This window comes from Octopus bimaculoides, chromosome 3 (genome assembly GCF_046866305.1).
Source record: "Octopus bimaculoides isolate indiv1 chromosome 3, ASM4686630v1, whole genome shotgun sequence".
Lineage (NCBI taxonomy): Eukaryota > Metazoa > Mollusca > Cephalopoda > Octopoda > Octopodidae > Octopus > Octopus bimaculoides.
Window position 1 is genome coordinate 112696520 of NC_142930.1, and position 17500 is coordinate 112714019.

General features: G+C 35.3%; 1 protein-coding gene across 1 annotated transcript in view; it reads right to left on the reverse strand.

Annotated features, from left to right (window-relative positions):
* LOC106871393 (intraflagellar transport protein 122 homolog) overlaps nucleotides 1-17500 on the reverse strand; it is a 258134-nt gene that overhangs the window by 68630 nt on the left and 172004 nt on the right. The window contains 2 exon segments of the mRNA XM_089349475.1: nucleotides 2273-2373; nucleotides 7433-7530. Of these exon segments, the coding sequence (XP_089205601.1) occupies nucleotides 2273-2373; nucleotides 7433-7530 (199 nt within the window).

Genomic DNA, 17500 nt, shown 5'->3' on the forward strand with positions numbered 1-17500 from the left:
CACCAAACCTTAGTCACAATTTATGTTCCTAACACTAGCTTAATGATAACTAAGTTATTTTACTTTAATTCTTTATATTTAAAATTAATTGAAAGAAACACAGAACATCTCAACAGAAATACAGTAACGAAGGGGTTAAAGTCACCATGATATTTTTAACCCTTTTGATACTAACCCGGCTGAAACCATCTCTGGGTCTGTAGTACAAATGTCTTGTTTTCATAAGTTCTGAATTAAAATCTTCTACCAAACCTTAGTCACACATTCCTAACACTAGCTTAATGATAACAAAGTTCATCATCATCATCATCATCATCATCATCATCATTTAACATCTGTTTTCTATGCTGGCATGGGTTGGACGGTTTGACAGAGGTCTGGAAAGCCAGTGGCTGCACCAGGCTCCAATCTGATCTGGCAATATTTCTACAGATGGATGCCCTTCCTAACGCCAACCACTCGAAGAGTGTAGTTGGTGCCTTTTACGTGTCCCTGGCACATGAACCAGTCAGGTGAGCCACACACACACACACACACACACATATATATATATATTTATATATATATATATATATATAGATAGATATATATATATATGTATATATATATATATATGTATATATATACATATATATATATATATATATATATATATATATATATATATATATATATATATGCAAGTAAAAATAAGTACAAAAAAGGTGGGTTTTTTTGTATGATTGCGTATAGAGGAATATATTATTTTGTTTAAAAGAGTTCCAACACTGTCTGTTTTTTATGTTTTATTTATATTCCTGCAGAACCAATGTGGGGTATAGAATATGGAATATACAATATATAATATAATATACAATATATAATATAAAATAAAATAAAATAAAAATAGATGGCACCATGAAAGAAAGTATTGAATGTAGATGAAATATTGAGTGTTCAATATAAAGGATCAAATATATAAATATAAATATAAAAATATAAATATATAAAGGCGACTCGAGTTTCAGGGCTATTTCCCTTCGTCATGGCTGGTATGACAGACTTTAACAGACTGATCCTTTATATTGAACACTCAATATTTCATCTACATTCAATACTTTCTTTCATGGTGCCATCTATTTTTATTTTATTTTATTTTATATTATATATTGTATATTATATTATATATTGTATATTCCATATTCTATACCCCACATTGGTTCTGCAGGAATATAAATAAAACATAAAAAACAGACAGTGTTGGAACTCTTTTAAACAAAATAATATATATATATATATATATATATATATATATATATATATATAGTGTAGGTATCAGTTAGAGGGGTTTAATACCTCTAAGGGATAATTAAATCCAGAGTCGCTCCTGGCTATTAGCTGGGTAGGTACAGTTTTTGTAAGGTTATAATCATAAAACTAAATACACACGTGCGAAAAAATGTGCTTAATTAAACTAGGAAACCTGCACCTAAATAATACTCACCCTGCTCTAATTACCCAACGAAACTAACCAATCTACCACAAGCAAACCTCTACCCACCGAATTTACCAGCTCAAGAACAAAAATTTAATGTAAGAATTACCACTTTTGTTTACATTACCATCACATATCTACCAATTATTTTCGCATCCTAACCGATGCATCTATCTATATTCGCATTCTAAAGAGATTTACTTAAACCAGTAAATTGAAACGATTGTAAATGCTACCCTCATCTCTGCTTTTTCCCTCTTAGTTATCTATTTAATTAAAGACATACCAGCAAAAACATTTTCTTATATATATATATATATATATATATATATATATATATATTTATATTTATATTTATATATATATACATATATATATATATATATATATATACACACACACACACACAATGGGCTTCTTTCAGTTTCCATCTAACACATCCATTCACAAGGCTTTGGTTGGTTCAAGGTTATAGCAAAAGACACATGACCAAGGTGTCACACTGTCACACAATGGGCCATAACCTGGAACCATGTGTCTGGTAAATAAAATTCTTACCACACAGCCACGCCTGCACCTATATATATATATACATATATATATATATATATATATATGCACATACACGCACATGCACACACACACATACACACACACAAAGAGATCCATTGGTGAAACAAACAGGCCGATGAAGTAAACATTTTTAAATATCATCAAATATGCAAATTACAAGCCAGGTAAATACAATAAAATTAAAAAATGAAAGTAATCAACAACAAAAAGGAAATAAAAGGATACACTTTTGATATCCCCAATGGTGATTCCTTCTGGAGGAGATGCCATAAATAACAAGCCATATTAAACATAGTGAGTGGCATATGAGAGGTAAATGGTTCTTCCTGGAAAAGGCAGAAAAAAAATAAGAGATATTGTTCTTGCAAAAAAAAAAAGAAAGAAAAAGAAAAATGGAACGAAAAAGAAATAATTGAAAAAAATGTGAATTTATTTATTTATTATATTTTAGTAGCTTGCTTCCTGACCACATGGTTCCAGGTTCAGTCCCACTGTGTGGCACCTTGGGCAAGTGTCTTCTACTATAGCCTTGGGCCAACTAAAGCCATGTGAGTGGATTTGGTAGACAGAAACTGAAAGAAGCCTGTTGTGTATACACACACACACACACATGCACACATATATATATATGCATGTATAGATATATATATATATATATATATATATATATATATATATATATATATATGTTTGTGTGTGTGACATTGTTCCCCCACCATTGCTTGACAACCGATGTTGGTGTGTTTATGTCCCTGTAACTTAGCAGTTCAGCAAAAGAGACTGATAGAATAAATACTAGGCTTACAAATACCCTGTTGTTGATATTGAAATGCCAATGAAGGAGCTTTGGATCTAGGTTAGAAACCGGTTCCTTCTCTATTGGCAAGAAATCTTTAAATAAAACTGAATAATGATATACATACATATATATATTTCTATGAATATTATCATCATCATCATCTTTTAATGTCCATCTTCCTTACTACCATACGTTGGATGATTTGGCACATCTTCAATATTGAGGAAGCTTAGTTGCTAAAGACACCAAGATTTTACGAATCTAGTGTACACCACTTCATGTGAAAATAATGCTTACGGCAACCTGATCACCTAGAATTCTTCTAAGAACAAGGAGGAAGCTAGCACAAGGCCAGAAGCACAAGCTTTCAGAAATAACAGCCAAGTCTCTCTCAAATATCACCCAACTGTCTTAACTTAAATAAGGAAAGGACACAACAGGCAATGTAGTCCAGACACCTTTAAATAGATGAAAGGGTCACGGCTGGACTGGCTTTGATAGCTTGATCAGTTAGGGCTAAGGTGAGGCTAAACAACAACAAAAACAAAACAACTTCATTTCTGAAGGAAGCCATAAATATTTAGGGAATGGATATTGGTTACTGAAAGGTTTTAATAGCAGTGTATAAAAGAAAATCAATTGTGTTCAACCAGAAACTGAAACCAATGCACAGACATAACTTCCTGGTCAGTATAGCCAACATCTTTCACCATCCAGCTTGCCCATCAGCACAATTAAGAATTGATGAGCTTCCCACATAGCCAAAGTTCAAGTGTCAGCCATACTTAGCAGTACTTACAGCTCTAATCTGATAATAGCTGGCATTTATTATCTCTGTCAGCAACACCATTTAGGATAGTTTCCAATAATTTCAGGATCAGAGTGACTGAGTTATTAAAGTGAAAAATCTCTTAACCTAGCTATCGGAAGCTATAATATTGATATATCGCTAATGCTCTCATCTTTAACTATTTAACATCCATATTATCTGGTTGTTAGATATGTCGTCATATTCAAAGAGCAATGATGAAATGTTGAAATGAAAAGAAAAAATAATGCGACAGCCTCTGTAAATCAGTGGACTTTTTTTATTGCTTCCAAAGCCAGTTATGGTCAGTTTAACCTTTTCGTTACCATATTTTTGTATCGATTAATTTTGAAAATAATGAAGAATTTAGAAAAGTATTTGTCATCGTTAAGCTTGGTGTTTGAAACACAAATTGACATGAAATTTCGATGGAAAGTTTTAATTTAGATTATTTAGAAACATACCAGCATCGCCTAACTGGCACGTTAGAAAATCATTTGAGCGAGGTCATTGCCAATGCTGCTGGACTGGCTCCTGTGCAGGTGGCACGTATAAAACACCATTTTGAGCATGGCCATTGCCAGTACCGCGTGACTGGCCCTCATGCCAGTGGCATGTAAAAGCACCCACTACACTCTCGGAGTGGTTGGCGTTAGGAAGGGCATCCAGCTGTAGAAACTCTGCCAAATCAGATTGGAGCCTGGTGTAGCCATCTGGTTCACCAGTCCTCAGTCAAATCGTCCAACCCATGCTAGCATGGAAAGCAGACGTTAAATGATGACGATGATGATGAAAATCAGTGACATTCAACAGAAACACAGTAGGAAAAGGGTTAGAGTTTTGGACACCATAGTTACCTTTGACTCTCGTTCTTGCATAGTACACTCCCTGATGTGTATGACAAATCAAGCAAAGACAACATAGAGTCACAATGACTCTTTAGATTGGATGAGGATGAAGACATTTCAGACTCTCAAGTGCTGATGGCATGATAAAATACACCCAGTATACTCTGTAGAGTGGTTGGTGTCAGGAAAGGCACGTAACCATAGAAACCCTTGCTAGAAACCCTTCACTGAGTTGTGCAAGTGAAACATGGTTCAGTGGCCTGTCAAGGAGGACAATATCTCTAAATAAAATTTGACAGAGGCCATGGAAACCTGTCAACCCATAACAGGAAAATGATGATGATAGTGACGATGATAAAGGTGATGATGGTGTTAATGATGATGACAGTGATAATGAAGATGATGATGATGATGATCTTGACAATCATAATAATGACCACTAGCGTTGAATTGTTAACTTATAAACAGCTCACAAGACTGGACATCTATGTAAGAAATAAATAATTATATTTCTTAATTAAATACTCAGCTGTAGTTGTTGTTGTTGTTTAGCCAGGGGTCAGCTTGGACTGATCAGAGCTATAACCAAAAGGGATCGTAATTTTTCTATTATTTTTTAACCCCAACTCATCCTTCGACTTCCTTTTTTAAGAGAACAAGATGTGGTTTGAGGGTGATTTGACACCTACTTCTAGCACAACGAACAATCAGGTAGATAAGATCTTACTTAACACAGTCACCACGTAAGAGTTTCAAAACGACGGTATTATTAGTGCAAACATTAATTTGTTTCGAGTAACTGAACTAGAAGGAATACCAATTAGCAACTAAAAGTGATTATTAAAAAATCTAAACGAAGATTTAATATGCGATTATTTAAATGTTCAAATGAGAAAATTAATTTGCAACACCACACTCATCTTTCTTGAAGAATTTTTTGTTAAATGAATCAACCCCGGTACTAATTTTTTTTTATAAGTGTGGCACTTATTCTATTAGTTTCCTTTGCCAAACCACTAAGTCACAGGGATGTAAATACACTAACATCAGGTGTGAAGTAGTAGTGGGTGACAAACACAGACACATATGTACAAGTATGTATACAACAAGATTCTTTCAGTTTCCATCTAACCAAATCCACTCGTGAGGCTTTCGTCAGCGTGAGGCGACAGTAGAAGACACTTGCCCTAGGTGTTACACAGTGGGACTGAACCCAGGACCATGTGGTTGGGAAGTAAACGTCTTACCACACAGCCACACCTGCACCTCATCATAATCATTTTAACATCTGCCATTCTATACTTACAAGGCTCAAATGAGAGTACAATGAGGTAGACATTTTCTATAGCCTGATACCATTCTTGATGCCAACCCCTACTAGTTTCCAAGTGATGTAATAGTCTCCCAGGCTATTGAAGAACTAATAGGCCAGACATGTTTTTTGTGGGGAACTGGAAAGGGCAATGCTGGTTAAGGAGCTTTTTGTTTACATAGATTGTACAACATGGTTGGAAGATTGGATGTCCTTTCGTGGTGGACTACAAGCCAATGACACCAGCAGGAGGCCACTATTGACCAAACCAGCATACATAAGAGAAACACACAAACACACAGATGGATCGATTGACCAATGGATAAATTGAGGGAAATGATGGGCATTTACAACTTCCACCAAATAAATCCAATCAGAAGGTTTTGGTCAGCCTGGAGCTTTAATAGAAGACACTAGTGTAAGGTGCTATGCAGTGGGACTGAACTTGAAACCAAGTTGGAAAGCAAACTTCTCAACCATATAGCCACGTCTGCATCTAATGATGTTTAGGCCTTAGTTAAAAATGCATACAATGCTTTTAGCCCAATCCTATTCAAGTCCTCAATTAAAACAAAGGATTTCTAGGAAAATACCAGTTGAGTAAAATAAATACATTTTAACACCATCTTTTAGCTTTTACCTTTTACCTGTTTCAGTCATTAGACTGTGGCCAAGCTGGAGCACCACCTTAAAGAATTTCTAACTGAACGAATCGACCCCAGTACTTTTTATAAAAAGAACCTGGTACTTATTGTAATGGTCTTTTTACGGGGTCATAAACACACCAGCTTCAATTTGTCAGGTGGTGGCCAAGGACAAACACAGACACAAAGACACATATAGATATATATATGATGATCATCATCATCATCAACATTTAACATCCATTGTCCATGCTGGCATGGGTTGGATGGTGCGACCAGGGCTGGTAAGCTGAGAGGCTGCACCAGACTCCAGTCTTATTTGGTGTAGTTTCTACAGTTGGATACCTTTCCTAACGTCAGCCACTCCGAGAATGTAATGGGTGGTTTATTGTGCCACTGGCATGGGTGCCAGTTGAGTGACACCAGTATCTGCCACAACTACAATTTCACTTGGCCTGATGGGATTCTTTCAGTTTCTATTTACAAAATCCACTTGCACAGCTTTGGTCAGCCTGAGTCTGTAGTAGAAGACACTTGCCCAAGATGTCACATGGTGGGACTGAACCCAGAACCAAATGATTAGGAAACAAGCTTCTTAGCACAGAGCCATACCTGTACTTATAATTATGATGGATAATTTGCTTGACTCATTAGAAATGGTAACGACTGTTTTCTGTGAGTTCTTAGGAATCATGAAGAATTCTATTCCCAGAAAAATTTCCAAAATGATATTTCTGACACACAAGAAATTCAGTAATGCTTAACTTTTGGCATTATTTTCCTTTGAAACAGTAAGTATTTTTAACATCACATTCACATCAGAGTTCCACTGCAATCATTGTAGAGAAGTTCCACAAATGCAGCATTTGTAGGAATTACTTTATAACATTCCAGAAACTATATTAAATTAACTTGAGTCTCTGACTATCAGATCAAAGATAACACCAGGCAAAAGAAAAATTTCAGAAACTTACCACATATTCATGTATGTTGTGGTATATGTAATACATTTCAGCTTTTCTTTGGTAGTCATGAAACTTGTTCAGCATTTCTCTTTGTTTTTCAGGATGATCTGCAGAAAAATAAATTAATTAATTAACTAATTAATCAATTAATAATGACAAGAGTACTCAGAGAGTGCAAACTTCTGCCAAGGCAACAGAAATGTCCTCTCTGTGATTAACCAGAGAGGATTTTTAAAATGAGAATATCTGAAATATATTCGACTGCTCTCACAAACGAGAATACTAAAAATGAACCTGGCTGCTCTCAAAAATTGAATAAAAAAAAAGCAGAAAAATAATCCAGAATCCTTGTCCGGTACTGGATTTTTCCCAAAATCTAATCAGTTTGTGCCAGTCACGAGGCAAAACATACCTGAAAGTTTCATCCAAATCCATCCAGTGCTTCTTGAGATATCTTGTTCATGGACAAACAAACAAACATGACTGAAAACAATACCTCCACCTTCACAAAGGCGGAAGTAATAATAATAATAATAATAATAATAATAATGGTTAAAATTGTGGCACAAGGCCAGCACATTCGGGTGGAGGGGAATAAGTGAATTACATCAACCCCAGTACTTGACTGGTATTTATTTTATCGCCCCCCCCCCCCCACACACACACACACAGCAGGATGACAGGCACATGAAGCTTCAGTATGATACAGAAAGAAACAAGACTGATCATTAGAATTACAGGTTCAATTCAATTTTGACAGGTAAGTGGACTGGAGTAACATGGAATAAAGTGCCTTGTTCAAAGACACAATGTACTGCTGGAAATCGAACTCACAATCTTACAATAGCAAGCTGAATATGTTAACCACTAAGCAATGAACGGTCACTTGAAAAAGGTGTAGAATTTAAGGAAGTAAGCGTAACTTTAATTATGAGGGTGAGTGAAAAAGTAATGCTATTTTGTTTAGGACAGGTATAATTACCAACACAGGAACATGTATCAGACACCAAATTGAAGCTGGTCCTCTGTGGATAACACCCCTACTTCTCAACATCGGCTGACCAAAGCCTTGCGAGTGGATTTGTTAGACGGAAACTGAAAGAAACCCATCATGTGTGTGTCTGTGTGCGCGTGTATGTGTGTGTGTATTTATGTGTGTGTATCTTTGTGTCTGTGTTTGTCCCCATCATCGTTGTTTGACAACCGATGTTGGTACGTTTATGTACCCGTAACTTAGCAGTTCGGCAAAAGAGACCAATAGGTTAAGTACTTGGCTTACAAAAAAAGAAATCCCAGGTTCGATTTCTTCGACTAAAAGGCGGTGCTCCAGCATGGTCACAGTCAAATAATTGAAACAAGTAAAAAAAAACATAAAGTACGTAAAACATTTTAAAACATTTCCTTTTTTTTCTTTTTTATCATTTTTTTCGTAAATATTTCAATCGTTTGTTGGAAGCGAGAAGAATAAACAGAAAATAAATAAACGATTTTGCAATTGGAGTCCCTCCCAGATTCCAGCTATGGAACCATCAAATGGAAACACAACATTATTATTATCATTATTGAATCGGTCGATCAAAACAAGAAGTTGAATGCATGCAACGCTGTTTCAGATTATAAACTTTGGGTCAGTAGACCAGTTGGCTCTTTGGAAAAACCAGCAACAGCACACTTCTGTGTTATAGTGGTTGTTGTTGTTGTAGTAGTAGTAGTAGTAGTAGTAGTAGTAGTAGTAGTAGTAGTAATAGTAGTAGTAGTAGTAGTAGCAAAAATGATGATGAAGATGATGATGATGAAAGACAAAAAAAGAGAGAGTTAAAACAGACATTGAAGAAAACAGTTCATTTAAAAGTAAAGATCAAAGATTCCAAATAAATGTTTGGTATTTTAAATACATTCCAGATATTTTTTTCTTTTTCTGTTTTGTTTTCTTTTTATATAATTTTTCTTTTTCAACATGACATGAAAATAAACCAAAAAAGATAAAAATAAATAGCTAAATAAATAAATAAATCATAAAACACGTTTCTTCAGTATGTAACATTTTAGTACGAGGAAGACATATACACCAAGACGATTAGCGTCATCATCATAATTGTCATCACGATCTTCGTAATCCTCGCCACCATCACTACCATCGTTGCTGGCACCAGCGGCATTTTACCCATTTAAAAACACTTCCTCATGCTACTTTCGCAGTCTGAGATAGCAAACAGATAGCAAACAAAACTTCGCATTCACAGACTGTATGTAGTGAAACGTTTTATGAGTCTGTTTATGGAACAGAGTACAACGAAAGCATGGAATTGACGGCAACGATCTGAATAGATCATGGAATCGTTAACGATATCTGTGCTTCGGCATGTTTTAATATTATGTGCATGTGCATAGGCAATCTGAGAATGTGTGTGTGTGAGTGTGTGTATTTGTATGTATGTGTGTGAAAGTGTGTGTGTGTCAATGTGAGTGTGTCAATGTGTGTGTGTGAATATTTGTGTGTGCGTGTGTGTCTGCGTGTGTATGAATGTGTGTGTGTATTTATATCCATGTGTATGGAAGTGTGTGGAAGTGTGTATATTTGTGTGCATGTGTGTGTATTTGTGCGTGCGTGTGTGTTTGTGTGTGTCAGTGTGTGTGTGTGAATGTGTGTGCGTATATGTATGCGTGTGTGTAGCAGTGTGTGTGTGAATGCATGTGTATTTGTATGCATGTGTGTGACAGTGTGTGTGTATTTGTGTGCGTGTTTGTGAATGTGCGTGTGTGTGTGTCAATGTGTCTGTGTAGTTGTATGCATGTGTGTGACAGTGTGTGTGTGCGTATGCAAACGTGTGTGTGTTTGCATGTGCATGTGTGAGTGTGTGTGTGAATGTGTGTGTATGTGTGAATGCAAATGTGAATGTGTGTATGCATGAATGTTTGTGCATGTGAGGTTGTGTGTGTCTGTGTCAGTGTGTGTTTGTATGTATGCATGCGAGTATGTATGTGTGTGTGTTTGTTTGTGTGTCTGTCTGTCTGTCTCTGTGTGTTTGTGTGCAAGAGAGAGAAAAAGGAAATTTATGTATAGATGATTGGAAGATACACACACACACACACACACACACACGACTTAATACTGTTGATACAACTAATACATACATCCGTGGGTGTAATCTATGCAGAAACTCCAAATACATACAATAAAAATAAAAAATCCAAACTAAACAAAACAAATTTAACAATTTCTGTTTTTCCCTCTTTTTTTTTGCCTCTTTCTTTTTCAGCTTAACAATAGCAAAAGCAGGGAAAGGAATGATAAAGGAATACAAAAAAAAAAAAATTGAAATAATTTCAAAAAAGAAAAAAATAAAGAATTTTTGAAGTTTCTTTAAACATTGACCACTAACTGATATATTCTCAAACCAAAAAAAAAAAAAAAAAAGGAAGAAATGTTCAGATTACATTTACTAATAATGTTATGCTAATAGAAATGTACCTCATTGCAAACTCTCAGAAGCTTCGAAAAATTTTCTTAATATGCACGCAAGAAATATTCACAGGTATTCAATAATATATTTTGAACAAAAGACATCTTAAAATTTCCATTAAGTTGTCATAAATGGGTATAAAAAAAAAAAATTTTATATATATATATATATATATATATATATATATATATATATATATATATATGTATGTGTATATTTTATTTATGGAGAGAGATTTTGATAAACGAAACAAGCGTACATACCTTACATATGTACATATGTACATGCACACATATATAAATATCTGTATGTATGTATGTATGTATGTATGTATATGTGTCTGAGTGTGTGTCTGTCTGTGTGTGTGTGTGTGCATATATATACACACACACACATGTATACATATATTTTTATACATATATATATATATGTGTGTGTATATATATATATATACATGAAGCCAGTATGCTCCGTTGGATGTGTAATGTCAATGTGAATACCCGTCAGAGTGTAAGTATCTTGAGAGAAAAGCTGAACATTAGAAGCATCAGTTGTGGTGTGCAAGAGAGACGATTGCGCTGGTATGGACATGTGGTGAGAATGGATGAGGATAGCTGCGTGAAAAAGTGCCACACCCTAACAATTGAGGGAACCCGTGGAAGAGGTAGGCCCAGGAAGACCTGGGCTGAGGTGGTGAGGCAAGACCTTCGTACATTGGGCCTCACCGAGGCGATGACTACTGACCGAGACCTTTGGAAATGTGCTGTGCGTGAGAAGACCCGGCAAGCCAAGTAAGATCGTTGCCAGTGCCCCTGGACTGGTTCTTGTGCGGGTGGCACATGAGATGCACCATTTTGAGCGTGGCCGTTGCCAGTACCGCCTGACTGGCTCCGTAGGATTTTCGAGCGAGATCGTTGCCAGTGCCCCTGGACCGGCTTGTGCGGGTGGCACATAAAAGACACCATTTCGAGCGTGGCCGTTTTCGTGCGGGTGACACGTAAAAGCACCCACTACACTCCCTGAGTGGTTGGCGTTAGGAAGGGCATCCAGCTGTAGAAACTCTGCCAAATTAGACTGGAGCCTGGTGTTGCCATCCGGTTTCACCAGTCCTCAGTCAAATCGTCCAACCCATGCTAGCATGGAAAGCGGACGTTAAACGATGATGATGATGCTGATGATGATATATATATATATGTGTGTGTGTGTGTGTGTGTGTGTGTGTGTGTATGTATATATATATATATATATATATATATATATATATATATATATATATATATATACATATATATATATATATATATTTATATATATATATAAGTAAATATACATATATACATATATAAGTAAATACATACAAGTAGACGTATATATCTAGATGTATGAAAATATCTATTTATCTGTTGGCCTACATATATTTGTGTGTATGTGTGTGTGTGTATATATGCATGTGCAGATATGTATATGCAAGTGTATACAAATGTACATATTTATTTGTCTATATTCTCTCACTCCCTCTCTCTTTCTCTCTCTTCCTCTCTGTATACACACCCAGACACACACAAGTGTATGTATGCATGTGTGTATGTTTATATATATATATATATATATTTGTACACAAACACACACACATACACATAAAAACACACACACGCACATACATATAGGCACAGACTTGGCTGTGTGGTTAAGAAGTTCACTTCTCCATCTCATTTCACATCCAGTCCCTTCATGACCTTTGGGCTGGTGTCTTCCTCAAAGGCCCAGGACCAACCAAAGCCTTCTAAATCATAATGGCAGACAAAAACTGAAAGAAGCCCCTCTTCATGTCTTTTTACCCCTAGATCCCACCTTGACACCTCACCACCACCATCTTTATCGCTCTCTTACCAGTTTCACACAGATTAATCATCATCATCATCATCATCATCATCTTTGGTTAACGTCCGCTTTCCATGCCAGCATGGGTTGGACAGTTTGACTGAGGAATGGTGAACCAGATGGCTGCAGCAGGCTCCAGTCTGATCTGGCAAAGTTTCTACAGCCGGATGCCCTTCCTAACGCCAACCACTCCGAGAGTGTAGTGGGTGCTTTTTACATGCCACCAGCACGAGGGCCACTCAAGCGGTCCTGGCAACGACCACGCTCAAAAGGTGTTTTTTACATATTCTTGTATAATGGGAGCAGCCATGCCTCTAGCTCCTCTGTTCTGGCCCTTCCTTCATACCCTATCTGTTTATCCCTTAACATAAATCTTCCTCCCTCTCTACTGAAGCCCCACTCAGTTGGCAGGGATCATAGTCTTATAAGCTAGTTTGAGACCGCAACCTGTTCACTGACAAAATATACACCCACACACACATGCATACACAAACATATATATACACATTCTTTTATTCTTTGACTTGTTTCTGTCATTTTGATTGTGGCCATGCTGGAACACCACCTTTCAATCGAAAAAATTTTCCCCTGGGTTTATTCTTTGTAAGCCTGGTACTTAAGCTGCAAGTCTCTTTTGCTAAACTGCAAAGTTACAGTGGACATAAATACACCAACATCGGTTGTCAAGTGATGTTGAGGGAACAAACACAGACACAAACAAACATACATACATATATATATATATATATATATATATATATATATATATATATATATATGACGGGGCTTGTTTCAGTTTCAATCTACCAAATCCACTCACAAGGCTTTGGTCAGCCCAAGGCTATAATAGAAGACACTTGCCCAAGGTGCCACACAGTGGGAATGAACCCCAAATCGTGTGGTTAGAAAGTAAGCTTCTTACCACATAGCCACGCTGTATGTGTGTATGTGTATATATATACACATATACACACATTTATACATGTACATACATATTTATACAGATATGTGTGTGTGTGTATGTGTGTTTGTGGGTAATAGAGTTTATAATTGATCATATTAATAAATGATAGCCTAATAAAGTTTCATATGAAGTTACAATTCCACACATTCATGAGATGGTCATGCTTTAAATCAACGTTGAGCAGAACCAAAGACCAAAGGAAAAGCAAAATGAGTGCTGTGGAAATCCTGTACACAAACCCATTTTTTGTGGCAGTGTTCAACTTCAATCAAAAATATGCCCATCTGATGAGTGGGGAAACTTAGCTTTACACAAAACTCTCATAATTTGTTAATAGGCTAATCATTAAACTATGTTGTACGCCCTCACCATATTCATGCTGATCTGCATTATAAACATAAATTATATACTGTCTAATTGAATTTGGAATACCTTATAGCATAGCTAAATCATTTCAATGTATTTATCAAGTTTGATATGAGAGAAAAAATAAGTAAATACCAAAAATAAATGCCATGCTTAAACAGGTTGAAATTATTTTTTTTTTAAATCAACAACAAAACAACGATGTTGTACAAAAATATAAAAACTGTAATTCTGAGAAAGGAAAAAATACAAAAAAGATAAAATACCGCTTATAAGAAAATTTTGGAATGTTAAGGAAAAAAGAAAAAAATTCAAATTGCTATCTAGATTATTATGAAACTAGAGTGTTACTCATCATATAATGGGTAAATTTGAATGTATTATTATTTTGATCACTTAACTAAAGGCACAAAAATCATAGTTTATATCAAATTGAAAAACCATATAAGACTGTTAGTCACCAAATTAGAAGCAAGCATTCATTACTTCAGCTATTACCTATATCTTAAATTAATAGAAAAAGCATAAAAAAATTTTAATCTTTAATATCATACCACATCTAAACTAGCAAACTATTCCAGTATGAGCTAGAAAATTATATAAACTTAGAATTATTTCACTGAATATGGCAGATCATAAAAAAAGAAAAAAACAACTAAAAAAGACACAAAACATCAATTTAACCTGTCACAAAAAATCTTTCACAGAATCAAACTAGAAAAATTATAGCAAAACAAAATTGCAAAATTTTAAACTTTTATAGAAACTATACAAAAGACAGCATAATTATATAAATACTTCTGTAGACACAGGTGTAGCTGTGTGGTAAGAGGCTTGTTTCTGAACCATGTGGTTCCAGGTTCAAATCGACTATGTGGAACCTTGGGCAAGTGTTTTCTACTATAGCCTCAAGCTAACCAAAGCCTTGTGAATGGGTTTGGTAGACAAAAAGTGAAAGAACTCCATCGTGTGCGTTTCTGTGTGTGTGTGTCTGTGTGTGTGTTTGTCCCTCACCACCATTTGACAACTGCTGTGTTTACATCTGTAGCATGCCCTTCGTGTCTGCCTGGATTACCACAAAACACAACAGCCCCTAACAGAAGTCGTGAAAAGCTTAAAAGGAGCCCGACTGGCATTCGTCAGCCTCTTTTTCCTTTGGGCACTCACCACCCACAGCTAGGACTACTAGCCCTTGCTTGTTGCTTCAGCGCCCTACACGAGGTATTGCTATGCCTCTCTCACAGTAGGTACTTTCAGGCGATATATTCACTCGCTCCATTTTTGTTTATACAGTACATATCAGAATGCCACATCTTACAACACGTCTCCAACAAAATACAAATTGCTACATTTAGTGAGTGTTAATTTGTCATTTACACGCAGCCATCACCTAATCAGTACATCACCAAGCTAAACAATCAAAACACATCTATAATCCATTATTTACATTACTTACATTTGGCAGATATTTGTCCTCATCTTGTTTGTTGCTAACACGTTTCGGCTGATATACCCTCCAGCCTTCATCAGGTGTCTTGAAAAAATTTCAAACTTGGGTTCTCATTCCTAAGGTATTTTTTTCAATGTTATTATTATTATTATTATTATTCAGGTCATTGCCTGGAATGGAGCTCAGAATCTTGGGGTTTGTAGCCCGCACTCTTAACCCCAAGATTCTGAGTTTGATTCCAGGCAGTGACCTGAATAATAATAATAATAATAATAATAATAATAATAATAATAATAATAACAACATTGAAAAATACCTTAGCAATGAGAACCCAGGTTCGAAATTTCCCCGTGACACCTGATGAAGGCTGGAGTGTATATCAGCCGAAACATTCTGTTAACAACAAACAAGACGAGGACAAATATCCGTGAAATGTAAATAATGTAAATAATGCACATAATTCTTCATTTCTTAAATATAGAACTGTAACATCTATACTCACTAAACATCCTTGTAACTTAGTGGTTTTGCAAAAGAGACCAACCAAATAAGTACCAAGCTTAAAAAAAAATAATACTGGAGACAATCCATTCAACTAAAATTCTCCATGGTCATGCCCCAGCATGGCAGCAGTCTAGTGACAGAAGTAAAAAAAATAAATGATAAAATGACAAACAAATTATAGAAAAAAAATCTACAAAACTTTAAACTTTTATAGCAAGTATAGAAGTGAACACATAATTACATAAATACTTCTTGTATATTTCCACTATATTTAAATCTTGTATTTTTCCCTCAACACCTGTCAATCAAAGTTGCAGGAGCCAGACATTTCCTTTTAAGATTTGACAGTTAACATCTTCAAAATCTACATAATAAATATCATAATAATCAAGATATTTATATTATTTACATTTGACGGATATTTGTCCTCATCTTGTTTGTTGTTAACACAATGTTTCAGTTGATATACCCTCCAGCCTTCATCAGGTGTCTTGGGGAAATTTCAAACCTGGGTACTCATTCCTACGGTATTTTTTGATATTATTATTATTATTATTATTCAGGTCTCTGCCTGAAATTGAACTCAGAATCCTGGGGTTAGTAGCCCACGCTCTTAACCACTACGCCATATGCCCATGGGCAAGATATTTAGTTGAATTATTGGGGTTTTTTCTAACCATCTAAACTTTCCTTTGAAGTTGCATTTTTTATTTTATATTTTTCAAAAGTTTTTTTCATACCATTTTTCTTTCCATCAAATGATACCGATGTTTTTTTTAAAGTTATGCTGTATTTTTTATTTAATATTCATTCATTTGTGATCTTCTGCTAAATGTGATAAATACACATATTGTCACCAAAACCTGACTATTTTAAAGTTAGGTATTTTGTTTTTCCCATGACCAGACACATTGCCATGGAATATTGTCAATGAACAACACCACTTGTTTGAAAGAGACATTCATACAGTTCTATATTTAAGAGATGAGGAATTATGTACATTATTTACATTATTTACATTTCACGGATATTTGTCATCTTAACCACTATAAAACCACAATGAAACAGAATAAAAATTCCTGCCTACAGCTCTTTCCTCATCCAATCAATTCAATTACAGAAATTCAAATATGGGAATTTGAATTTGTAATTGAATTGTAATTCAATTGATTGGGTATAGAAACAGGTGTAGGCAGGAATTTCGCTACATGAATTCAAATATCTTTGAATAAACAACATCTGTATGTCAGTTTTCTCCATTTTCTTCCTTTTCACATTCATAAAGCTTTTTTAAATACCTATACCTTTCAATGATAAACTAATTTTCTTGGTTTTCACTGAACACTACTATAAACCAGAGAACTAGGATGCTTGCATCCCTTAAGGGACTTTAGTTCCTTGGCTAAGTTACATATATAGATATATATATAAACACTAGCTTAAAAGAT